We start from the raw sequence: 26,387 nt of genomic DNA on the forward strand, positions 1-26,387 counted from the left end.
TTTCCTTTTATTTTGAATGTTAGTCTCAAGTTGTGAAGAACAGGTCCTGGGAAGCAGTCAGAAGTCAGAATTCTAGGAGGTGGAGTCATTTCTGCTGCCTCCCAAAGTGGCTTGTGTCTGGAGTGGGTTGAGAATGGTCTCAGCCTTGATCTCCTTACTGCCCTTGGGGTTGTGGGTGCAGTGCTGGTCCCGACCAGCAGATGGCACCTGAGCTTGAGAGTCAGGGAGGGGTGTTGAAGTCATGGCCCTTCCTTACAGGGGGACACCCTGACGGCTAGATGAGACTCAGGTTCTTTCTACCCCTGGACAAGGTCCATGCTGTGGAGGGAGCCTGGGATGACACCTCCGCACCCTGAATGGATGCAAGCCATTGCAACAAGCCTAGGCCATGAGGCTTGGCCCACCCTGGTCCCCAGCTCTTGGCTCAGTGCTGGAGGACCTGGCAGGGTTCTTCACATTGACCACCAGGCCATTGCTACACCTTCCCTGTTTGGAGTAGGTGTCCTCTGAGGCCCCCTGCGTGTGCACATCTGTGGTTCAACACCTTTTCCTTCGTTTTTCCATTTCTTTTCTTTGTTGTCTAAGCAGCTGGTGTTTAGTGAAAGAGGCACAGAGCTGGAAGCTATGGCTGCAACCAAAATGGGTGAGAGAGAGAGAGAGGTTATATTTGGGTGGATGGAAGCTTTCTGAAGCAGGTGGCATCTGGCCCAGGCTCTCAGAGATGGGTGGGATTAGAAGAGGTGGAGGTTGGAGGAGGGGATTACAGATCAATGAGATGGGACAACAACGATGCAGGCCCTGGAAAGCCTAAAGCACAGAGGGTGCATGGTGGATAGTCTTGTTGACCATTCAGGGTTCAAGCTGGTGAATAGTGGAGCTGGGTTTGCAACGTTGGGGCAGAGGCATATTATGAAGAGACTTTTGAATGTTCTTAACGTGAATCTAAGGCAGAGGAGGACTTGGAGAGGGACCTGAGAGAAGACGGCTGGAGTGGGGCTGGATTTTCCTAGTGACATGGGAAAGGAGGTCACCTTTACAGGCGGGGAAGGTGGAGGCGGGAGGTTCGAGGTGGGTGGAGAGCTCGGGGGTAGGGGGACTGAGGAAGAGGTGGTAGAACCGCCAGCTGCACCAGGATAGTTCTCTTTGGTCATGGACACACACACATCCCTACTCACTGCCTCCACCCACACATACAGACAAGTCCAATCTCCTTCCTGTATATTTCAGTGAATGTTCCAGTTTTGTGTATTGTCCTGGAACATAATTGTATCAGACAACATTCTTTCCAACTCTGAAATTGTGTGAAAAACAAACTGAAAGAAATGAAGTCAGGGGCCGGAGTGGAGCCCTGAAACCTTTGTAGGGACTTCGCTTGTGGAGCTCCCTTGGGGTGGGGACCTAGACACGACCTTGTTTTGTAACTCCCCCTAGCACCCAGGGACAAATGCTCGGTGTTCTGATGGACCATCTGACTGAGTGACCACGAGATTGCAGACGAGAACCATTGTGATCCGGGTGGGAGAAGGCTTTGTTGTTTCACACGGACCTGCACGTGCAGGTGGCAGGGTGATGTTTAAAGTGTAAGCAAAAGTTCAGTGAAGAGACAGAGAAGCTCTTCTCCCAAGAACATCATTCATTTTTCAAGCTTGGTGGGGGTGGCAGAAAAGCCCCTGTCGACATGAGGACCAGCGGGAGCAAAAGCAGGAGGCAGGGAGGTGAGGCAGGAGAGCTCCTCGCTTAGGCAAGGGCTTCCTGGTGGTGGGAGCCCTGGGTGGGTTCAGTGCAGAGACGAGCAGGGGCTTGAGTGGAGGCCTTGGGGCCAGGGGAGGGAGTGGGTGGGCGTGGAGAGTGAGTGGCCAACTCTGGGGTGACCCTCATTGTTTCCCCACACCTGCCCACAGGACCTCTGCTGGCATGCAGAGGACTTTGTAACAACTAGGAAAAGCACCTGAGCTGGGCGTCCTTTCCTCCAGGTGATGGCAGCTCTACCAGGGCTGGGTTTCATTCTCCTAGGAGTCAGGGTTCCAGAGAAACAGAACCAATAGGATTTTTGTGTGTACTTATATATAATAAATATGTAGTATGATTGATCGATTGATTGAGTTTAAGGAATTGGCCTATATAATTATGGAGGCTGGCAAGTCCAAAATCTTCAGGGTGGGCCATCAGGCTAGAGACCCAAGAAAAGCTGATGTTGCAGTTCAAGTCTGAAAACCCATTTGCTGGCAGGATTCCCTCTTGCTCGGGGAGGTCAGTCTTATTTGAGTCAGGCCTTCAACTGATTGGATGAGGCCCACCTGCATTGTGGTGGGCAGTCTGCTTTACTCAGAGTGCACTGTTTTAAATATAAATCGCATCCTAGAACACCCTTACAGAAACATCAGAATAATGTTTGTCCCAATTTCTGGGCACTGTGTCCCAGCCAAGTTGGCAGATGAAATAAATTAACCCTTATGGTTCTCCATGCAGCCCTTGGCTGGGCCTGTACCTTTGTACCCTGGGTCCTGCTGTCACATGACCCCGGAGCTTCATATTGAGCCTTTGAGGTGAGCAGGAGCCAGACTGCGTGTTGGTTTATTGGCTTTGTGACCTTGGACATGTTACTTATGTTCTCTGTCCCTCAGTTTCCTCATCTGTAACACAGGGATAATAACAGTACCTGCCTCACAGGCTTGCTGCAGAGAGTAACTGGGTTCTTGAATGTGGAGCCTGTAGAGCATGCCTGGCACAGGACAAATGGCCAGCAAATGTTTGCTAGCATCTCTGTGTTATGCGGGATGCTTTCTATATGTGAGGAACCAAGGTTCTGAGACTGTGAAGGGTGGAGTTGGGTCTTTAATCAGGTTTTCTAATATGATACATGGTTCTCTGTCCCTGATGCTATTTTGCTAGAAGAATTCTCCTTTCTCTTCCCCTCCCTGATGGGTACCCTGCATCCCTCTCATGGCTGGGCCCTTCCCTGCCACAGGCTGCCAAGGGGCCTGTCCCCTGGGCTTCTGGAGAGCATCCCTCCACCCAGGGAGCCCCACCCTGCTGCAGCTCAGTGGGCAGCTTCCTGAGGCCCATCGGCAGCACCTGCTGTGTTCTTGATCTGACTCTGTGGGTGAGGGGGTGGAGGTGGAGCCTCGGGTGCCCAGGGTCCTGAGTTGGTGGCTATGCTGTGTCCGGAACCCACCCAGCCCTCCTCACTTGCAGGACGGCAGCCAGACTCAGCTTTCCTTGTCCTGGAGGAGCTGGGTGTGGGCTGAGCATGCCCTGGGTTGGACCAGGGCTAGGGGAAGGCTTAGGCCAGAGGGCAGAGGAGCCCCTCCTGCCCCCCAAGGGCCAGTTCCACCTGGGGGCCTATGGCTGGCAGAAGACGTCCCTCCCCTGAGGACACAGGCTGCCACGTTCTCGTGTTCCTTGCTCCTTCCTTTCCGGCGCCGATCCAGCTTCTCCCTGTCCTCTTATTTACTTGCAGTCCTCTGTGCCAGGGACTCTGCCAGCCCCTGGGGGTCCCTGCCCTCCCGGCTCCTGCCCTGTTCCACTGCCCCCCTGCCCCCCTCTGGGGGAGAACACCTGAGGGCTTCAGCCATCTGCAGACTCACTCCTCTTGGTCTTTAGCACAACCTTTGTTTGTTCTGTCATCTGGTTTCTTTGTCTCCCCAGACAGCTCCCCCCCACCCCCAGGCTACCGTGTGTGTGTTCTGGGAATGGAACACAACAGAAGAAACTGGAGTGTGGGGAGGCTGGGGGGTGGCGGAGGGGGGTAGAGACAGAACCTACCCTCCCTCCTGACTTGGGCCCATCCAGCCTTCCCAGTAGCTCTCAATAAAAAATACATTTATATTAAAAACATAATGAAGAATAGAAAAACATTTTCCCCCCAATAATGCTGCACATCAAAAGGAGATTTTTATCAATTATGAGAGAGAGATTTGGGCCATAAAATGGTAATTTAACGAGTGGGAGATGGATGGCGGGAAGCATTAATGTCAGTCGGGACGGATGGCGCGCCATTCGTCACTGGGGGAGAGACTGAGGCCACCGCTGGCTCCCCCACCCCCACCCCTGGCCCGCCTGCACCAGCCCCACCCTCAGGCCAGCACCCTCTCCAGGCCTCCTCTGGGGCGGGGGCTCCCTTTCTGCTCTCTGGGGCACCTTCAGTCCGATGATTCCGTAGCTTCTGGGTGACCCTGACACAGCCTGGGCCACATCCCTCTCAGGCCCGTGGTCTGGAGGACCCAAGGGAGCACGAAGGCTGCCTACCCCCCGACCCCCGTGCGCCCCCACATTCTTTCCAGCCCCGTCGCCCTGCCCCCTCTCCACACAGATGCCCCCTGGCCACACTGGCTTCTCCCATCAACCTGCATTCGCACCTCAGGCCCGGCCTCTCGTTTCCTTCTTTATTTCTCAAGCTCCTTCTTGTCCTTTGGGCTCCGGGTCTAACACCACCGCCACCACCAGCAGCACACACACACGCTGAGTGCCTGCCTTAAAGGCTTCGTGTGGATCAACTCACTTCTCCCTGAACCCCTGAGATGGGCACTCCTATTACTTACTTCGCAGTGGGAACCGAGCTGCAGGGCCTGTAAAGCTGCCCCCGTCAGGATGAACGGCGCGTTAGGCCTTCTCCCCTTGCAGCTCTCCCGCAGTGGCTTGTTGGTTGCTTCCCCACCTCGAATCCCCCATGGGCCCCACAGTGGGCTCTGCGCACGGCAGGTGTTGGTCAGTGCGGTTGGGTTGAAGTAAGAACCGCTTTGGATGCCCTGTCCCTTGGAATGGGGCTGGCCTCTCACTTCAGCCCGTGGTCTGGTCACCTCGGAGCCTGGTGTATGTTCTCAGTTGACAGGTCTTCCCACTCACCTTGGGGTGTCCTCAGAGTGCCGTCTGGTGCCTGGCACACAGAATATGAGGGTGGATGGTAACTTGCACGAGGTGCTCTGTCTGATGCCAGACATTGTGGCATGGGGTTGCGGGGCCTGGTGTCCTCAGGGTGGCCAGCTCTGCCCCTGCCTCGGTCTTGGTCCCATTGTCCCCTAGGACAAACCTGTACAAGCCTGTGTATGGAAGGGCCGTGCGAGGGGATGTCTCAGGTGACCTAAATTGTGGGCTGAGGCTAGGGCAGCATCTGGCTTCTAGAAGGAGCCGAAGGATCATTTCTGAGGCAGCATGGTGTGAAGGTTAATAAAATATGCAGTGGAGACAGGGGGCCTTGCATGTTCCCAAATGCTATCCTGTCCTACTGTGTCCCTAGTTCTTTCTGAGCCCTAGTTTCCTCATCTATAAACAGGGATGATAACAGGACCTTAGCATTAGTAGGGCTAGTAGGATTGAAAGATGAACCCATCTGCAGTGCACGGCCTGGTGTGTAGTGAATGCTAGGAACTGGGGCTGGTGTATGGGGTTGGGGGGAAGCTAGGCAGCAGTCAGACGGAGCCCTCAGATTATATCCAGGACCTTACCTGGTGCCTGGATCTTCCTAGGGTTTGACAAACACTGCAGCTTCTTGTTAAGCCTTCACTGTCTGGTGGAAAGTGCTTTGGGCACAGGTTAGCCGAGAGGGTCACTAACTCCTGGGTTGTAAGGGTTTAGAAATCATCTTGCCCTTCCCCTGAGTTTCTTAGGTGAGGAAACAGGCTCAGAGAAGGGAAGAAGCTTACCCAGAGTGGCACAGCTGCTTGGTGGTAAAAGCAGGGGTAGAGCCTGGGTCTTTTGACTCCTGATCCAGGCCTTGTCCTCCTGGCCTTTTCTGTTCAGGGCTGGAAGTTTAGTGCCTGGAAGGAACACCCAGCACAGGGAATGAGGCTGGTGTGGCTGTCAAGGAAATCCAGAAGGTCTCAGGTAGTTTCCATCCTACTCAGGACCTTAGAGTTTTCTGTGGACTTTGACTTTGACTTTTGACTTTCTTAATTCATCCCTCAAGGGGACAGGATTCTGTTCTTTGTATCCTCCTATCAGGCCTCCCCCTTGCCTGTGGTTTGGGGCCGTGATGCCCATGTGCTCACCAGCTGACCTTTAGCCCGAAAGCAGGGTGCTCCTCTCCTCTGGGATCTGTTCTGCAGGGTGCTGCCCCAGCCCCCAACTTAGCTGCTGTGTCTGGGCTGTTCCATGGAGAAAAAAGGGCCTTGGCTCCTGGTGGCCCCGCTCCCTGCCTTGGGAGGGTTGGGCAGCTCCTTGCTGCTTTGCTCATTCAGAACATGCAGGTTTGTTGAGGAGCTGATAGGGTCTTACCTCTGTGCCAACGCGCTGGAGGATACAGAAAATGTCAAAGCTGCGTCCCTCCCTCCCCACCCCCCAAGCCAGGCAGACAGAACAATACACAGAGGGAGTAACTAGAGAACAGTTAAATCCTCAGCTGTGGAGCTGATGCAGGAAAAGTTCAGGGGAGGTTCAAAAGGGGGTTCTTGGAGGAGGTGGGCCCTGAGCTGCCCCTCCAAGGATGAGGGAGACTTAAGAAGGGAAAGCACAAGGGCACAAGAGGTGGGGCGGTGTGGTGGCGAGGGCGAAACATAGCCCGTGTCGTGCCGAGAGCAGACCAGTGTGGCTGGAGCGACAGAGGGCTGTGTTGGGGGTGTATTAGTTTGCTAGGACTATTATAACAAAGTACCACAAAGCGGGTGGCTTATGCAACAAAAATCTTTGGTCTTATAGTTCTGGTGGCTGGAAGTCCAAGTTCCAGGTGTCGGCAGGGTGGTTTCCCTGAGGCTGTGGGGAGAATCTGTTATGCCCCCCACCTCCACTTCTGGTGGTTTGCAGGCAACCTTTGATGTTCCTGGCTTGGAGAAGCATCACCTCCATCTCTGCCTCACCTTCACCTGGTGTTCTCTATGCATGTGCGTGCGTGCGTGCGTGCGTGCGTGTGTGTGTGTGTGTGTGTGGTAAATGCAGTCATGTTGGATTAGGGGTTCACCTCAGCATGACCTCATCGTAACTAATTACATCTGCAAGGACCCTGTTTCCAAATAAGTTTATGATCTAAGTGCAAGGGGGTAGGACCTCAACACATGAATATTTGGAAGATGCAAGTCAACCCAAAGCAGACGGCTGTGTTGGGTCTTTTGTGGTTGTGAGGATCCAGATCCCAGCTGAACTGGCTGAGGCAGAAAGGCAATGTCCTCTCATGTGACCACATCCTAGGGGGGCTTGGGTGGAGCTGGCGCTTTGGGGAGCCCTTCCCAGACTCTCTTCTCAGTCTCTCAACTTCCTCCTGAGGCTCAGCTGGATTCGCAGTTGTGTCCCTCCACAGGCTGCTCTCAGCCTCTCCTTGTCTCTGTTATGGCCTCAGGAGGGAATCCCCCAACTCTTGTTTCATTTTATAAAATGGGGTGTCCCCCTTCTTCCCCCCAGTTCATGTCTGCCTGGAACCTGAGACTGGTTTTTGCAGGTATAATTAGGCAATGTAAGAGGAGTTGATGCTGGATTGGGGTGGTGCCTAGATCCGGTGACTGGTGGCCTCATAAGAAGGCCATGTGACGATGGCCATGTGATGTAGAGATTCGAGTGATGTAGCTACAAACTGAGGAACTTGGAAGATTGCTGGCAGACAGCAGAAATGAAGATGCGGGGGTGGGGGGCAGTTCCCGTCATGGCTCAGCAGAAACGAATCCCACTAGCATCCATGAGGATGTGGGTTTGATCCCTGGCCTTGCTCAGTGGGTCCAGGATCTGGCGTAGCCATGAGCTATGGTATAGGTTGCAGACTGAGGCTCGGATCCTGCATCGCCGTGGCTATAGTGTAGGCCGGCAGCTTCACGTCACCCCCTGGAGGACATCTATATGCCGCAGGTGTGGCCCTAAAAAATTAAAAAAAAAAAAAAAGTTGCAAGGGGAGTTCCTGCTGTGGTTCAGCAGGTTGAGGATCCTGCGATACTGCAGTGGTGGCTTGGATTTGATCCCTGGTCCCGGAACTTCCATATGCTGTGGGTGTGGCCAAAAAGGAAAGAAAAAAAAAAAAGAAAGAAATGCAAGGAAGCATTCTCCCTTAGAACCTTCAGAGGGAGTGCAGGCCTGCCAACACCTTGACTGCAGGCTTCGAGTCCCCAGAACTGAGACAACACACTGCCATTGTTTTAAGGCACCTGGTTGTGGTAATTTGGTGTGGTAGCCTTGGGCAGCAAGTATAGTTGTCCATCTGTGCAGACCAGTCACTGTGCTCATGGGAGGTGGGGTCTGTGAGCTGTCACGCCCCCTCATTTAAACCCCCCTGAGGTTACGGTTGGGGGGTGGGGTGGGGTGGGAGGCAGCAAGGCAGAAAAAGACCACCAAACCCGTAGATGTTTCTATCACGGGGTGATAATGCTAGTTTCTGTTTATTTGGTACTTGCTGTGTAGTACACGTTGGCTGGATGTTTTACACATATTGTTTCTAACCCTTATAATATTTCTGCAAGGTTGGTAGATTTTACCATTCCAGTTTTCCATATGAGGAAGCAGAGGCCCTGAGAGGTTAAGTAACAGCCACAGTCAAGCTAAAAGAAGCAGAGCCAGGCTTTCAACTCTGTTGCCCAAGGTCCCACCCCTCCTGTGTTCCAGCTGTTAGCTCTGAGGAGGGGCTGGTTCCTAGGGCATCAGAATGGGCCTAGGTATTGGGCCTTGATGTGCAGGCTTTAGTCAAGGGCCCCAAGTCCCAGTCTTAGAAGGAATGTTAAGTCAAATCAGCTGTTAGTGTTTGTGTGTGCACGTGTGCATGTATGTGCAAGCACCTGTGACTGATGACGAGAGACATTTTGGACCGAGTCAGCCAGCCAACAGTGCAGTACGGATGGAGCTGTGGTGGCGGGGGGGTGGACTCTCTCCAGCATCCATGCCTGGCAGAGGTGAACTCTCCCCGCGCAGCCTTTTAAAGCTGTCTCCTGGGGTGGGGGCAGGGCCCGTTTTTCTCCTCTTGTCCTTTCCCTGGAGCACTCAGCGAGTGTCCCAAGCTGGGCAGTGAATCAGAAGGCCACACGCTAGAAAATGAAAGCCGCAGTCACTGCTGTTGAAGGAGCTGCCCGGACAGCTGACCCCGTGCCCTCTGGGACTGCTGGATGGACTGAAGGGTCCTTGTCTTCTCTTCAGATGAAATTGTAGCCTTTCTTCCCCTTTCCTGGGAAAGAGGGGTGGGGTGCCTTGCATCCCTCAGCGCTGGGGTGGGTGGGGTGGGTGTCACTGCCATGGTTTCCAGGGCCTCTCCCTGTCTCCCTGTGAGCCAGACTGTTGTCTTGACTGGTGCTGGCCAGCATAGAGGTGACAATTTGGCGGAATCCTAGGTTCTGCCATGTCCTGCAGTGAACGTAATTGCCAGCTTTGGCCCAGCACTTGTGGCGTGAGAGGGGCTCATCCTAGTGGGGGGCTCCCAGAAGATGGCTCCAAGGAACGGATTCCAGGGAAAGTGGTTCCGTGGGAAGCTCAGGTGCTCCCTGGGAAGAGAAGGCAGCCAGTGGCCATGTGATCTCAGACCAGCTGCCTCGGTGGGTGGATGAAAGTTCATCCTCTGGGGAGACACAATCAGTGCCAGTCACCTTAGAGTCATTACACCCAGCAGCCAAGGTAGGGTGTTTGTTTATTTCTTTAAATTTTAAAAAATTTTGGCTGCACCCATGGCAAGCAGAAGTTCCCAGGCCAGAGATTGAACCTGCGCCACAGCAGTGACCATGTCGGACCCTTAACCCGCTGAGCCACCAGGGAACTCCAGGTATTGTGTTTATACACCAGCTTCTAACTTCCTGAGTGATGGCTGCTGCTGAGGACCGTAAATTCCTGCCCCTGTGGAGAAGGAGCCCTCAGGCACAGGTGCCAATATGGAGAACCGCAAGTCAGGTGGTAGCAGGAGGAAAGAACTGAGGGAATGGATGAACTTGGGACATTGGTGAACTTGGCAGACATCCCCTCCTGTAATCCTCCCAGCTGCCCTGTGAAGGGAAGCACTATCATTACCCCCATTGTACAGAGGAGCAAACCAAGGCCAGAGAGGTTGAATCCCAAGCTGGAGGTCACACAGAGAGTACCAGGCAGAGTCAGGAGCAAAAGCCAGGTTGACTGCAAAGCCAAGCTTCTGCCCTCCGCGTGCGCTTGTTCTCTGTAAGGAGCCCTCTGCTTTTCACATGGGTTCACGTTCTAGCGGATTATGGCTTCTCCCAGGGTTCCCGAGTCGGGGCGGGATGGGCAGCTGGGGAACCCTGGCATGTCCAGGAGCTGAATATTTATTAAGTGTTTTCTCCTTCCCTAACACGTGTTAAATTTTTTTCGCGTGGAGTTCTCACAGCGGCTCAGTGTTGTCGGTCCCTTTCTCTATTTTTTCCAGCTGTAGAAACTGAGGTTCAGAGTCGCTAAGTCACTTACTCAGGATCACACAGCAGGACAGTGGTTCTGAACCTTAGTGTTGTCTGACTTCGGAGACACACATGCTTCGATCGCACAGGCTGCAGAGGCAAGGGGCCAGGTTCAAGGCCGAGGTGATGGACCCGTGAGACCCATGAGAGCCATGCGCTCTCTCTCGGACATGGCCCCAGTCTGCACTCGTGCCTTCAGCCCTGGGCTGGCCCTGGGCCTGTGTTGCCTCGAGAGCCAATCAGAGGGTGGCTGAGGAGTCTGCAGTGAGGTTGTCAGGTTCTTGTCTCCATCTCACCTCTGCACAAGTGCTGCTGCAGGTGGGGGCTGGTGACGGGGGGTGGGGCGGGGCTGTCCCGCCAGGGCCCTTCTTAGCGCTGGCACTTGTGCAGGGAGGAGCCCTCCCCCCCTCGCCCCGCCCCGCTTCCCCCCTGCCCCTCCCTCCCCGCCCCCCTCCCCCCGCCGCCCTCACTCTGTCTACCTGGCACTGTCCCTTGGCAGCAGAGGGAGGCAAGCCCTCCACGTCTGCCTGATTTATGTTCGTCGTTGAAACAATAATGTTTAATCTGGAAAGGGCTAATCAATTTTTTATGCTGATTATGAATAGGCCAGCTGTGCCTGCTTCTTTATTCATGGAGCTTCAGGAACAAGCCCGTGTCCCAGGCCAGGCTCCCTTGGTGATTTCTGGTATAGGGACACTGCTTCAGGAGACCCCCTCAAGGGTCTTGCCTGTGCCACTTTGGAGATGACTCCAGGTGTGTGTGCGTGTGTGTGTGTCTGTGTCTCCAGAGAGGATCAGCTGAGTCCAGGTGGGGAAGTGGATTTAGTGTGCAGTTGTGCACGTGTGCATGGTTAGGCGGTGGCTGGTGTGGACCAGGGCACAGCGAGAGGACTGTGGGGTGGCAGGTAAGTTACAGGCTCATAGAATGGGAAGACCATCAAGAATCAAGTACCCAGGCACCTCCTTCCGCAAGTGGAAATTAAGACCCAGAAAAGGTGAAGCGGCTTCCCTAAGGTCTTGCCACTGTTTGGGGGCAGGGGTGGGATTAGACTCCCTTCCCTGGCGGGCAGGACAGCTTCTGCAGCAGTCGGAGTGGGGCGGAGTCAGAGGAAGGTCCCATGTGGGCTGCTGTGCTTGAATAATTGACATCACCCAATGTGGCCACCTCTGTGGGTCTTGACATAACCTAAGAAGAGGTCACAACAATATGAGAGGACATCCCCTGAGGCTTGGGCTCCCGTGGTCAGGTGTTCTTGGAATCTGCAAATAGGGTGCAGAGAGGGGTGAATCAGGACACTTTCTAACAGGGAGAAACCCGAGCGGGACTTCAGTGCTGATAAAGGAGAACGAGCAGAAAGGCCTGGCGGCGGGGGGAGTGGAGTGGCCTGAGCTGACGGCGGAGCAGGGCTAAGGGCCTCAGGGAGGCAGTTGAACCTGAGCCAGACCAGGGTCCTGTGCCTCTGGGATCCTAGCTGATGCACGGAGCCTGGGCCCTGGGGGTGGGGCAGGTGCTGGGCCTGGATGGCGAGGCTGCCCCACAGGCTGGGGCGCCCGTGTATGGACCCTCCCTGTGGGGACCTCACCAATCCCTTGCTGATTCCTTCATTGGCTCAGCAGATGTTCACTGAGCTCTGTCGCGTGGGCCCCCGGGGTTATGTGCCTGAGCGAGCTGCCGTCATGGTGCTTATGATCCAGCTGCAGGAAAGGCAGATGCTGAACAAGAGATCAAAAAAGTAAAAATCTGATGACCCTTGTGGTAAATGCTGTGGAAGAAGGGAAGTGCTCTGCGCGTGGGGGCCTCAGTGGCCTTTGTGAGGAAGCGAGGATTAAGCTGAGAGCAGAGGGTTGCTGGGCGAGGGCAGCAGGACAGAGAGCAGAGAATGTAGAGGCCACAGGCTGGGAGCGAGCGTGGGAAAGAAAAGGAGGGGTGGGGGCTGGGCAGAGAGATGCTCTGAAAGGTGAGGCTGCAGACGTGCCGGCACGTGCAGGAGGTCCGAGGTGGCCCTGGCTGGCTCCCTGCAGAGAACGACGCAGTCTGGCTTGCTTTGCACAGGGATCAGGGTGGGACTGGGAGACCAGTTGCAAGGCCCTTGTGGTCGTCCTGGCAAGAGGTGACAGTGACTTGGATGAGGAGTGGACAGATGTTCCTTGGAGACCCAATCAAGGACTCGAGGATGAATCAGCGGGGAGGGACCAGGGAGAGGCAGGTACCACCGCCGAGTTTCAGATTCTCACAAAGCTCTGAAGGGGCCCCATGCGGGGAGTTGTTGGCAGGCATCCTGCTAGCAGTTTGGGAAAGATTTTTGTACAGGGCTGGGGTTCGCACAGTGCCCCCTCTCTCCTTAGAGGTGGTGGCCACAGAAGGCTGGAGAGTCCCAGGTGGGACTGAACAATTGGGGTTCAGCACTGAGAGGCTGGGATCCAGCATTGGGCTCCTGGTTTCCAGATATTGAAAAAAACGTCGTCAGCACCCTGATCTGATGAGAGCTCTAGGGCTGCGTGTGTGCATCTGTACAACTGTCATGGCTTTTTTTTTTATTTTATTTTTTTTTTGTCTTTTTGTCTTTTTGCCTTTTCTAGGGGTAATCCTGCGGCATATGGAGGTTCCCAGGCTAGGGGTCCAATTGGAGCTGTAGCCGCCGGCCTACACCACAGCCACAGCAATGCCAGATCCTTAACCCACTGAGCAAGGCCAGGGATCAAACCCGAAATCTCATGGTTCCTAGTCAGTTTCATTAACTGCTGCGCCACGACGGGAACTCCTGGCTTTTGTAGAAGGAGAGGCTGTTGCTCCAACAGCTGAAGCAGCTCCTGAAAAGTACCTGTGTCCTCATTGTGATGAGGGGTCTCTCGTGGGCCTCTGCTGCTCTTCCTGTCTTAGATGTGTGAGCTGATGACAGGTGGTTCAGTGGGATGTTTGAGAGGCTCCTTGGACAGAGGGGAAGGTATCAATTTCAGCCAGGCAGGTTTTAGGGTTTGATCTGGGGGCTGGGAGGGGATCACATGCAGGTGACAGCCAGTGGGGCTGGAGGACACCTTGCCTGGGAAGGGGGTGGGGGCAGGACTGGTGTGCATCATGTGGCACAGCGGAACTGGAAGCCGTGATGTGCCCTTCCTGGTTCCACATCTAAGGGTTTGCACTTGACCTGTGTTCCCACCCTGCCAGTGCAGCCCCTTGTCTCATTCCCCAGCTTTCTAGCCTATATCTGTCCTGGGAAATGCAGCAAAAGAATAAAAACTGACATGTCCTGAGAATGTGACACAGATGCTCTATTTCCTGGTCTGTTTTAGGTTCCTATTGCTGCTGTAATGAATTACCACAAAGTTACTGGCTTAAAACAATACACACTTATTATCTTACTGTCTTATGGGTCAGAAGTCCTAAAATTCAGTGCTGCTTGGGCTGTATTCCTTTCTGGAGGAGAATCTCTTTCCTGGCCTTTTCTAGCATCTAGAGGTTCCTGCATCCCTTGGCTTGTGGCCCCTTACTCCATCTTCAAGCGAAAAGCATAGCATCTTTAAATTTCTCTTTCTCTCATCCTTCCACCTCTACTTCCATGTCATGTCTCTGCTCTGACTCTGACTTCCTGCCTCCCCATTTTTTTTTTTAGGGCCCCACCTGCGGCACATGGAGGTTCCCAGGCTAGGGGTCTAATCAGAGCTACAGCTGCCAGCCTAACCACAGCCACAGCAATGCCAGATCTGAGCTGCTGCATCTGTGACCACAACTCTTGGCAACACCAGATCCTTAGTCCACTGAACGAGCCAGGGATCAAACCCACATCCTCATGGATCCTCGTTGGAATCCTCAACTGCTGAGCCACGAAGGGACCTGCCCCTGCCTCCCTTTTATAAAGACCCTAGTGATTTCCCTGGGCCCTCATGGGAATTCAGGATACGTTCCCCACCTCAAGAGTCTTAACCTCATCCCATCTTTGAGGATTGGGACATGGACATCCTTAGGAGGGCATTTTTTCTGCTCACCACAGGGCCAAATGGTAAATATTTTAGGCTCTGTGGGCCACATATTCTGTTGCAACTGCTGAGCTTTGCCATTGCGGGATGAGAGCAGTCATAAACAGGCTTGCTGTATCCCAGTAAAACTTTATTCGTGGGCATGAAGTTGAATTTCATGTAATTTCACATGTCACAAAATATCAGTCTTTTGCTATTTCTCTAACACTTAAGATTATAAAAAGGCATTCTTTGCTTGTGAGCTGTACAAAGCAGGCCGTGGCCTGGATTTGTCCTGTGGGCTACAGTTTGCTGGCCCCCTTGCTCTGGATGCATAGTATCCTTTAGAAATCCCCTACCAGTGGGTACTATTGTTCTCACTCCTATTTTGCAGAATGTTAGTGCAGCTAAGCAGTTTGCCTGAGGCCATTTGGCCAGACTTTGGCAGATAGGGCCCCTGACCCCAGAGCTGGCAGTCTTAACCTCTGCTCCATTCATTGGGGTCAGCCAGGAGTATGTGTGGTTTTACCCAAATGGGGACTTTGGCTTCCCCAAAGATGCAGACAGTCTGGGTTAACTCCCTGTAAAATCTCTGGGCACCACTGCTGTCCCATGCAAAGTAAATCTGGGAAACTTCTTATTGGATGGAACATGCCCAGGTGTTGTAGAAAGGGCTTTGGTACCCAAACCCTCTTATTTGGGGCTCTGAGGCATAAGAACATAGCTTGGGCTCGTTTGCTGTGTGGCATTTTGCCACCTCCCAGAGGCTAAGGAAGTCTGTCCTGAGAGGAAATGGTGCTGCTGTAAGCGAAGAATGCTTATGCTTTGGTTAGCCCCTTCCTGTGAGTTTGCAGAACATCTGAAGGTTGTTGGGGAAAGGCCTTTGGGGTTTTGTGAGGTTCAGCCCATCCAGTTTAGAATCATGAACGTGAGTCACCATGGCCAGGCTTTCTCCATCATGGGTATGAGCTGTAGTTGGGGCACACCCCTGACCCAGGGCGAGACTTGCGGGGCCTGAGTGGGCCTGGATTCCAGGTTGGGAGTTGCTGGTCATCTTCTCTCTGGCTCTCTTTCGTTGCCGTAGCTTACTCCCCTTATTTGTGGTTTACACAGGCTGTGCCCTCTGCCTGGAAAGCTCTTGGCTCTCTTCAGCTACTTAACCAGTTATCTGGCTCCCCATCCTTCCGAGATGAGTTCTTTGCCACCTCCTCCAAGAAGTCCTCCCTGCCCAGGTTTAGTCCGCTGAACGCAGGCTCTTACGGTACCATCTAGCTTTCCCTTCCTGCCCTGTCAGAGGTGGCCGTTTAGCTTTCCTGATGAATTCCTGCCTCCCTGCAGGACTTCAGGTTCTAGGAGTGACTCCAGAGGGCGGAGGCTGTACCAAGTTTGGACTCACTCCCTGTCGCATCCCCAGTGAGTGGCACAGTGCCCTGCACATAGTAGTCGCTCCGTAAACATTTGCTGGATGAATAAATGAATGATCGTGAGGGACTGTGTTGTCCACTGTCCAGTGGGTGCAGTTATATCTCCTCTCCCTACCTAACCTTGAGAAAGGTTGAGAATTACACAAGAGCAACAGATAGTATGCAGATACAAGGAATTACCTGTGGTTGAGCCTTCACCCCCAGCAGAGCAAAGATATCCTTGACATCCCTTATTCCCACTCAAGCTCAAGTTTGAGGAAGAGGGGTGAGTCCTCACATGGGCAGGCTGGCAGTGGAGGGTGTGGAGCTCAGCCTGCTCGATTCTTGGGTATGGCCACCACCTGTCTCTGGGCCCCGTGATGGGGTGTGAGCCCTTGACCCTGGGTACTCCACAGCTCCACACACACCTCATCGCCTCTGTACTCTGATGGCCCAGAGGTTACCTGACCTGCCGGGGCCCTGCCTCTGGGGGTCCTTGGCTTCCTTCTGCACTGTGGTCTCTGGTCTCTTCTACCCTAGAGATCTCTGTCACAGACAGAGACATAGACCTGTCACCCTGTGCAGCTGGACAAGTTATTAAGGTGGGGAATGTTGAAAGATTAGATTTATGACAGCCAGCGGTGGATTATGAAGAATAATTTATCAAATGTCAGCGCCTGCAGCCTACAATTTACAGAAGGTTTGCTTAAACTGAGGAGATCTGATTGGACTGGCCCCTCCCCCACCTTTAATGAATGACAGAGCTAATGGATGGCTTCCCGGGCTGGCCAGACACACTGGGTGTTTATCTGCTTTTCAGTAATCATCATTATCACAACATTTCCATAGAGTCCCTCTGCCCACAGCTCGTGACATGCCCACCCACCTTGAAGGAACTCTGGCCACTTCCGGGAAGCGTTTTAGCTGCCCTGGGGCAGCTGGAAGGCCCAAAGTCCCCCCCACCCCCAGGAAGAGGATGGGGAAAATCATCACCTCCATGCATTCATTGGGGAGTATTGCTGGGCACCAGTTATATGCCAGGTGCCTTGGATACAATGCTGAGCAAAAACCAGATGTCTATTGTTGAGAAGGAAAAAGGGAGATTAAGCAAATATAAATTGAGGCAAAAGTGCAGCTGTGTAATTGTTCTTGCGGAGGGCGGTCAACTCCGAGAATGTATACAGGGAGACTTCCTGGAGGAGGTGACCTTTGAGCTGTGATTTGACGAATGAGTGGGAGTTTGTTCAGAGAGAACTGGGCAGAGGGAACAGCAAAGGCCCTGCAGTGGGCAGGGAGGGAGTGAGGCCAGCTGTTCAGGGCAGAGCAGGGAGAGGTGGCAGGAGAGGCAGGCAGGTTGAGCCTGTGGGCTGTGCTATGGATTTTGGCCCTGGGAAGCTGGCAGAGTGGTTTAAGCAGAGAGAAGTGACATGATCAGCTTAAGTTTGGGTAACTCACCTTAGCTGTGTGTGGAAGATGGCTTGGCAGAGAAAGGAATGCAAATGGGTGGACCAGTTAGGAGTCCTTTGGGTAAAAGAGGATGGTGGCTTTGACTCACTTGCAGAACAGAACTGAGAGCCCAGAGTTGCTGACTCCTTGCCCAGTGCTCTTTTCATCATACCACTCTGACCCCTTCATGGAGGCATCAGATGGGGTGCCCACCACCTCTGTTACAATCATTGGGGGTCTTCTATAGGCTCTATTCTAGATACTTTATGTAGGGTGTTTCATATAACAACTCTGTGAGGTAAGGACCAAAATTCCCATTTTACAGATGAGGAACAGGGGTTATGTCACTGCCCAAGCTGATTGCACTGTGGAGCCAGAATTTGAGTGGAGGCAGTTTGACCCTGAGCTTGCATCAGAATCACTGAATCTTGCTGCCTCTCAGGTCTGCCTGTCCTGGCCAACAGGTGGGCATTCTCAGGGAGCATGCCCCTGGCCACCCCAGGGGGGTGGCTGCTTCTGGATTCTTGCTTCTTTTCTGTCAGCTATTTGTCCCCATCCTGTGGGAGAAAAGAAGCTTGGTCTGACCTGTGATGCCCACGGTGGAGCCAGGTGGACGATTATCCTGTATCTGGAGGCTCTTCAGCGAATTGGTGAGAGTTGAGCGTTATGCCAGCCTCCGTGCAGGAATTTAGACAGGATTGCTGCTTTGTAATTTCTGGGGATGACCTCTGTCAAGAAGGGCTTCAAGTTCTACTCTTGGCCCCTCGTTCTTTCTTCCCAGCTTGGCAGTAGCAGTAGCTAATGGCTCTGCAGAACCGACAGTTTGATCTTTCAGAGCCCCAGAAAGAACACACATTCCACGGAAGAGAGGATCTATGTGTCCTCGTGCTGTTATCGTCATTATGCTTTTTATTATAATAAATTGCTGAGTGGGAAGCTGGAGGTGGGAGCGCTCCCACCTTGAGGCAGGGCAGCTATTGAGTGGGGGATGGGGAGAGACGCTTGGATGCCTTGTCCTGTCCCCTGACCCCCAGGGTCTACATGGAAGTATTGGGGGTCCCTCTTCTTGCCTCGGCAGATGGGCCCTTCAGGGCTGCGTGAAGCAGCACCAGGCAGGGGGCACCCTCTCCAGCAGGTCCTGCTAAAATATAAGGCTGCTTTTCAGAGGCTGCAGCCTTCTTCCATTAGGACGTTCTGTGGGACCAAGGTCTCCTCATGGCTGGGGACTGTCTGTTTTTATTGGCCCATGTTCCTAGCACAGTTTCTGTCATGTGATGACCCTGCTGTAAGTATCTGTTGACTGATTTGCCCAGGCTCAGAAATGGCAGGTTGGTTTCATTTCATCTATTAATTCTGTTCAATTGGTAGTGGCTGCTTGGAGCACTGGGTTGAGAGATTTTTGAGGCATCATCTGGGTCCAGAAGGAATGAAGGCCGTGATTGATTCATGATGTCTGGCAGGGTATGCTTGGGGTATATTAATTATACATTGCTGCATAACAAATTACCCCAACACTTAGTGCCTTGAAGCAGCAGACGTTTGATATCCTACAGCTTGTGTGGGTCAGGAATTTGGAAGTGGCTTGGTGGCTGGCTTTGGCTCAGAGTGTCTTCACGTGGTTCTGGTCGTGATGTCCGCTGGGGTGCAGTCATCTGAAGGCCTGAGTTGGGAGGGAGGCTCACTGCTGGCAGGAGGCCTGGGTTCCTCACCATGTGGACCTCTCCCCAGGTTGCTTGAGTGTCCTTATGACAGGACAGCTTGCTTCCCACCCGAGCCAGCATTCCAAGAGAGAAGGCAAGGAGGACATCATGGCAGCAGTCTTGGAAACTGGACACTGTTACCTCCTCCACATGCTGTTTGTTAGGGGTGGGTCATTAAGTGCAGCCTCTACTCAAGGGGCAGGGAATAGGCTCCACCTCTCAAAGGAGGAGCTTGTGAACTTATTTGAAAAACAGCACGGGGGAAAGAGTATACGCGCCACCCATTTGCCATCAGTGTCAAGTGTTACCTTAGAAGGTGCAGGAATGACCCGGGAGAGGTGGGATATAAGATGTGTTTAAGGAGGTGCAGCAAAATGAGGTATCAGCTAGTAGGGAGACTGTGAGATGTAGGGGTTCTTGGGGCAGGTCCCTGGAACTGGTGCTGAGAGGGGGATGGATTTCCAGCAGAGGCGTATAGGAGGTGGTGATGGGTTTTCCGCCCAAGGCAGATGTCAGACGTCAGTGCCTTTGCAGATCCTGGCCAGCTAGAGCTCAGGCTGGGGGTGGGGAATGGGGTGGGGACGATTCACCCCAGCCACTTCCTTAGCATGGGGTCTTGTCCCTCTCCCCACCATGGGTAGGGTGGGCCATCTCAAGACCTTGAGAGCTAGATGTGTTTGCTGCTGATGCTATGGTAACCTGCTCAGGTGCCCTGGGCAGTCTTCCAGGCCCATAAGTGGGAACTGCCTGGCCTTGGCACCAAGGCCTGCATTTGCCTGCTTTGAAGCAGGCTCCTGTCTTCATCGGCTGCTGGCTTGTTCAGGGTTTGTTAGGCATGTGTGCATTATCTTACGGTGATATAGTTTCTAAATCCAGAGTAGGTCCGATGTGAATGACCATGGGGACAACAGGATGGAACATTTGAAACTGACCCGTGTCCTGTGACTGGTGAGCCAGTCCTCACGAGGCTGGGGCTGCCTAAGCTGCAGGCTCTGGTGGGGCTGGCGAAGAGGCCCAAGTGGAACTGCCCCCCGGGCTTAATACTAAGGCTTCTCCAGAAGACTGCCTCCTTATTTTGGGCTGAATGAGGACACCAGGCAGTGCTTGGCAGCTCACTGTGGCATTCTAGAAACATTGCCCTGTGACCCAGCTTCATGGGAATCCTCCAGGCCAATTTTTTTTTTTTTTTTTGAGAGTCTCTCACTTTGCCTGGTCCTGGGGTATCATGTCACATGGCCTCCCGATTCCTGGACCCCAGCTAAAGCCAGCCTGCTGACGTCTTTTTTTCCTTCCAGTGTGGTTGACATGTAATTGACATACATCACTGTGTAAGTTTAGGGTGTACAGCTTGATGATGAGACTGACATAGATTGTGAAGTGATGACTGCAACAAGTTTAGTTAATATCCCTCATCTCATCTGGATGAGCTGAAGTCTTAGCCCGAGCTCCTGGTTTCCTACATCCCTAGGAGGTGACACATTTCTTCTTGCCCTTCTGATATTTTTGTGCTCATAAACCCCCACTCCTTACCCGCACACACACTCCAGACCATGCAAAGCTATAGAAACTCTTTTCCTGATTATTTTCCCTTTTCTAGACAGGGACATCGATGTCTTTGAATCATGGGCCGACAGTAATTAAAAAGCACATAACTAGTCATTTTAAAATGTAGTTGTTTTACTTAATTGATTTTGCTGCCAGACCCAGAGGGGAAAAAAGAATGGGGAGGGGAGGGGAGGGGGGGGGAAGCCTTAGAAGGGGAGACAGGTTTCTGCGAGTGACTGGAGGCAGCTGAGGGCCCTGCTTGAATCTAATTGCTGCAAATGCTGCAGTTTGTTTCTGCTAATGGTTTTCTGCTGAAAGGGCTGGGGGATGAGGCCTGATTGGAGGGGGGTGGCGTTGGTTTCAGCTGCATGGGGGGTATAATTCTGCTTTCGGGACAGGGTCTATTTTTCTTTACTCTCTATCAGCATAAAGTACTTCCACTGAACACTTTGAATCAAGGTTCCATTTAGAGATACTTTATTCATATTTAATTACAGGCTGTAGCACCAATCTTTAATTACCTTTTTTTTATAAGCCAGCTAGGAACATTCACTAGCAATCAATTATTGTGTGTATGTTGTGTGTGTGTGTGTGTATGCACAGGAGGGTGTGAGTGTGTGACTTGCTTTCTGATGGGGGGGAAGGCTGGCGGCAGGGGTACCGGGAGGTGGTGGGCGGGTGGGGGCGGGGTGGGTATCTGCCCCCGCGTTTTCCCATGTGGAGGGACTGCTGCGTCCTCACTTCTGCCTCTCTCTGCTTCCACTGGTCAAATTGGGGATTTGGGGAAGTCCTCGTAGCCGGGCCTTGTTCAGAGTGCTGCGTTGGCACCTGGGCGTGGGTGGTATCTTGGGAGCCCCCTCCAACCCCTGTGAGAGCAGGGAATTATGGGAGGCCCCCTTCCCACTCCCTGGGGATAGGGTGGACCAGTCTTCCTCTTACCCTGGAGGTTGGGATATGCTTGCCTCAGCCCTTTCCTTCTTCCACCTCCCCCTGCAGCACTCCTGGCAGCTCTTCTGCCACACAGCCCTAGTGATGCCATGTCACTCTTCAGTTGCAATGACTCTGCAACGTCCCTGCAATGACACTGATTGGAAGACTGGTTGTCCTTCTCAGAGAGTGAGCAGATGTTCCCGGGGAGCCAGGCGGAGGCTTGGGGCGGGAGTGAGGTCAGATGACCCCCAGGTCCCCTTGAAGCGGGAAGATTGGGTCCTTCTAGCTGCCAAGGAGGTGAGGGTCTAAGTTCACAGCTCTGCTCCAGAAAACATTCTGCTTGGTGCTCCAGGAATTTTCAGAGGGTTTCCAAGGAAGATGGTGCTCCTCTCATTATGTAATGGATGGGAATGTTGCTGAAGTTCTATCTCCCTTCTATTCCTGGATCCCAGTCCCAGCACGACGGTGGGGAGGGAATGGAACTCACACATACTGAGCCTCTTGGGGGTACCAGGCACCATGCCCAGGTTTCTTTCATCTGTCCCAGCTGGGGCCTGAGAACACACTGCAGCAGTCAGAGCCCCTTCAGATGTGATGGAAAACAACTCAAACTGCCTTAAGCAAAAGATATTATAGGATGAGCATTCAGGTATGGCTAGACCAGGGGGCTCAACCATTCTGACCAGGATTCACCCTTGTTGTCTCTTGGCTCTGCTTTCCTCTTTGTTGCTACTGTGTGACCCCTGGTAGCTCCAGGCTTTAAGTTCAATTTTCAGCTTCCCCTTGAGCAAAAAGAAAGAATATCTTTTCTACAGTTCAAACAAAAGTAAAACAGTTGAGTCTGGTTGGACCAGTTGGGTCACATGTCCACCTCTGAGCTAATCAGTGTGGTCCAAGGTACACAGGGTTCTGATTGGCCAGGCCAGGGTCTCACACCCACCCTGGAGTAACAGGTGGAGTCCCCCTGGGTATATTCCACACATGACTTGTGCTTTTGCATTTGAGGCCTTTGGATTAGTAGGAGTGTGGGAGCAGGAAGGTCCAACTGTTTCAAAAGGAAGAGAGTTGATTCAGTGGGTCTCCAAGAGAGAATAGTGGATTCAGTCCTTCAACAAACATTTCTTTAGCACTGGCTTTTTTCTTTTGCCCTGACCTAAGTGCAAGGAATTTGATAGCGAACAAAACGGAAAAAAATGGCTGCCCATTTGGAGCCGATGTTCTCATAGGGACTTCAGGACTGGTGGTCTTTTCGTTCTCTTAGTCTAAGCTCAGGTCCAGGATAAAGAGTTCTTGTGTGGTGAGGCCCAGGGTGATTCAGGGTGATGACATGGGAAGAACCTGGCCCTCAGGGAGCCCAGAACTCGCACGGAAGGGACAAAGACAAGCTGCGTGGTTGGGGAAGGAGGAAGTAGGAGGGGTACAAATAAAACCCCAGTGAGGAAGAGGGGGGACGGGGAAGCCAGTCTGTACTCAGCTCCTGTGACAGAACAGGGTAGGCCCCTCCCAAGTTGCCTGGGCCTTTGGCCTCTGCAGGATGTTGATAAATGGCATGGAGTTAGTGAAAGCTACAAAAATGATGACAAGGCTGGAGGGAGTGATTTATGAGATGAGATTAGCAAAATGATGGTGCAGCCTAGCAAACAAATGGATGGGATGGTGGCCATGGGTCATGTGGCTTCTGAAGTCCAAGGAGAGGAGAGCGGCTGAGGGCCAGGATGGAGTGGCTGCTGCCGAGGGGGACAAAGGGAGGCTGGGTGGACATGGATTGAATAGACGTCAGCATGAGAACCTGGGTGGTGTGAAAAGTAAGGGAGACACATGACATACATACATGCGTTTGCATGAGCACGTGTGCGTGGGAACGTCTGGCCTTTTAAGAGTTGTGAGGCTATACAGGGGATTCAAGAAATGGAGGGATGAGCATTTTTGCCCTGGACAGTCTTTCAAAAGGCTTTCAGAGGCTCCTTCCCCATCCAGTAGAATAGTCCTATTTGGACCATTTATCTGAGCACTCAAGTCAGAAAGACTTCTTCCTTTGGGAGAACTGGCATGCATTTCTAAGAGGGGAGGAGGGAAGAAGGAAAGGAAGAGACAATGGGAGAGCAAGGGGGTTTATGTTCCATTTCTATAGGGAGAAGGCGAGGCACTGAAGGGGCAGGGATCTGCCCAAGGTACTTGGGGGTGGTGGCATTGCGTGCGAAGACCAAAAGCAGGGCTCCAGCTTGCAGCCCTAGCGTCTCTGCCAGGTGGCCAAGCTGTGAGTGGACTTGTTGAAGTTCAGGCAGCAATACGAAGTGGTTGTTGGGTTTGACCCTTGGCCTGGGCTTCCGTGAGCTTTCCGGGTTGGCAGGTTGGACGTTTGGGACATCTTCCATCTGATCTCTGTCCTGGGCTGCCCTGACCCAGGTTCTGTTAACTTTTGATTATATCCATGTGAGGAGAGCCTCGGGGGCACAGTGGTGGATAATTAAATGGGTAGATGATGCATGGTCCTGAACATTCTAGATGCCACTTTTCTGGCTTTAGGTGGAGGTGCTCAGGGCACCCATGCACATGTGGGAGATACACCCTCTACATGTACTGTCTGTCTCACTCCCTCCATAGATCTGGTGTGAACTTCCATGGCAGCACAGGGCCCAGGCAAAGTGCTGGCTTGGCATACAATAGACAGGGGGACACTGGACAGCGCTGGTCCTTGCCCGTCCTCCTGGCCCCTCTCCCTGAATGGAGTCATCCTAATTGCGCTGTCCTCTCTCCACTCTTGACAGATACATGATTTGTTTGTGAGCTTTGACGACACCCCTCTAGGGGCTGCCTCGCTGGCCCAGGTCCACAAGGCGGTGCTGCACGATGGGCGGACAGTGGCCGTGAAGGTTCAGCACCCGAAGGTGCAGGCTCAGAGCTCCAAGGACATTCTTCTGATGGAGGTGAGAGCCTTCTGCCTTCTCTTTCCCTCATGCTCATTCTCTATTTCCCTGGGGTCCAGGCTGTCCCAGTGAAAGTGGTTCAAGGCTAGTAGAGTGGAGTGTGGCCCTTGGAGTAGCAGAGAGTGAGAGAGAACTTGAGAGCACAAAGGGGGTGTCATGACAGCTGTGACCAGGGGACCCATGGCTGGGTTGACCTTTTTTTTTTTTTATTCATTCCTGGGAATTGTTTGTGGATGGCCTCAGAACATGCAGGGCAGCTGCTGGGGCCAAGGAGACCTCAGGGGGATGTTGTAGGCATGAGCTGAACCACAGGTGATTTCCTTGAGGGTAGAAAGGGTTACATCTTAATTCGTTAAATTGTAACAAAAGAGATGCAAACTATTGAGTGGATAAGCAGTGAGGTCCTGTGTATAGTGCAGGGACTATGTTCAATCTCTTGGGATAGAACATGATGGAAGATAAGATGAGATAAAGAATGTATATATGTGTATGACGGGGCCACTTTGCAGTGCAACAGAAATTGACACAACATTGTAAATCAACTATACTTTAATAAAACAAACAAACAAACAAAAAACACACCACTGCCTGTGGTCAGCCCAGGCAGATCACATAGAAATATTTATGCAGACTGCACGTTTGCTTCTCTGCTATGTGCTCTGAATGAACAGACTTGCATGACCCAGCATGGCCCTGGGACAGCTCTAATGGAGACTGTGCCTCTGGACTTTTCTAGCTCTGTGCCCGGAGCAAGGAGAAAGGGTGAATGGCTGGGGCTTGGGCGGGAGCCAGCACCCCCAGCGGAGGTCAGCAATCTGCTTACCCTGCCAGCACGTCCCTTTCTTCCCTTTTCTCTTTCACTTTCCTTTGTTCTCTTTCCTCACTTCGTTTATTCTTTCAACTCATTTTGGCTAAATTTAACACACACATCGGGACACGAGCATGAGTGACCTCCATCTTTATCCTTGGGGAGCTCCTCAGTTAGTGAGGAGACGGACCTGTTCACAGACATCCTTTGACTGTGAGCTCCATCAAAGGGGTGTTTGCCGAGTGCCGTGGAGCCCTGGGTCTGGGTTGATGAGGGCGTCATGGGGGGCTTCACCAAGACGCCAGCCAGCCAGCCAGGCAGGAGAGGCTGACCCAGCCCGTGTGAAGGCCCTGAGTCTTAGGGGAACGGGGTATGCTTGGAGAGCTCTGGCTGGTTGGGGGTGGGTGTGGATGAGGCCGGGAAGGGAGGCAGGACAGAACACCTGGGCCTTGTATTCCAGGCTCAGGTGCAGCACAGTGTACAGAGTCAGTACGTATTTCCTCTGGAACTGAGCAGATCTGATTTTCTCCTGTAGTCAGTGGGGAACCATTTAAGAATGTTAATCAGAGGAATGTCGTGATCAGATGTACGTTAGAAATAAAAGTCTGCTGACAGTCTGGAGGATGTATCGGGAGGCGGAAAGACTGTAGCCAGGGAGACTGACTGAGGGGCTGCAGGCTGGTCGGAGAGAGCAGTAGTAGTGATGTAAACCCAGGCAGTGGGGGAGAGGCATGGATTCACGGGGCGGGACCCTCAGGACTTTGTGACCAGCTTTACACAGAGTGGGAGGAATACTGATATGAATAGAATGAAAGCAAGTTTTAAGTTTCTGGCTTGAATGATTAAGTTAGGGAACCTTTAGCCATGTCTGTCAGTTGGGGAAAAAACGAAATTGCTCTAGGTGTTTCAGAGGGGATTTAGAACAGAACACGGGGTCTTCAGGGAATGGAATTGCTGACAGTCATCAGCAGCAGTCAGCCACTGTCAAGGAGAAGAAGTGGTTCCTTGGAGCTGGGTGCTGGGGCCACCTGAGGGGAGTGGATCACAGACGTAAGGCTTGCACCTGGGGGTTGGGGACACGGATGCTGTTTAAGGCAGCGAAGGTTTCATCTCCTCCTGTCCCCCATATTCCACCAAACCTAACTGGAGGCCAGCTGGCAAAGGAGCCTAGGGGATGCAGCTTCTTATGAGAGTAAGGGGGTGGGATGGATGTCAGAGCAAGTGAAGTGGGTGGTGGAGCAGCCATGTGCTGGAATTGCTGTCTGCAGTTTGGGATCAGAATCTCTGTTGGTCTGCGATTTAGGCTAGAAATACAGATTCAGGATTTCATTCTTATTTTTATTTTTTACTTTTTTGGTCGCCTCACAGCACATGGAGTTCCTG

At 52.7% G+C, this 26,387-nt stretch overlaps 1 protein-coding gene across 1 annotated transcript in view; it reads left to right on the forward strand.

The window, feature by feature from the left end:
* Window positions 1–26,387, forward strand: part of ADCK1 (aarF domain containing kinase 1) — a 133,007-nt gene that overhangs the window by 61,317 nt on the left and 45,303 nt on the right. The window contains exon 5 of the mRNA XM_021099558.2: window positions 24,038–24,196. Coding sequence (XP_020955217.1) covers window positions 24,038–24,196 — 159 coding nt within the window. The remainder of the gene's footprint in view (window positions 1–24,037; window positions 24,197–26,387) is intronic.

The sequence above is a fragment of the Sus scrofa genome, chromosome 7 (genome assembly GCF_054392235.1).
Source record: "Sus scrofa isolate SSC_HxYL_T2T_F1_AM1 chromosome 7, Sscrofa_HxYL_maternal_Yorkshire_Landrace_v2.0, whole genome shotgun sequence".
Lineage (NCBI taxonomy): Eukaryota > Metazoa > Chordata > Mammalia > Artiodactyla > Suidae > Sus > Sus scrofa.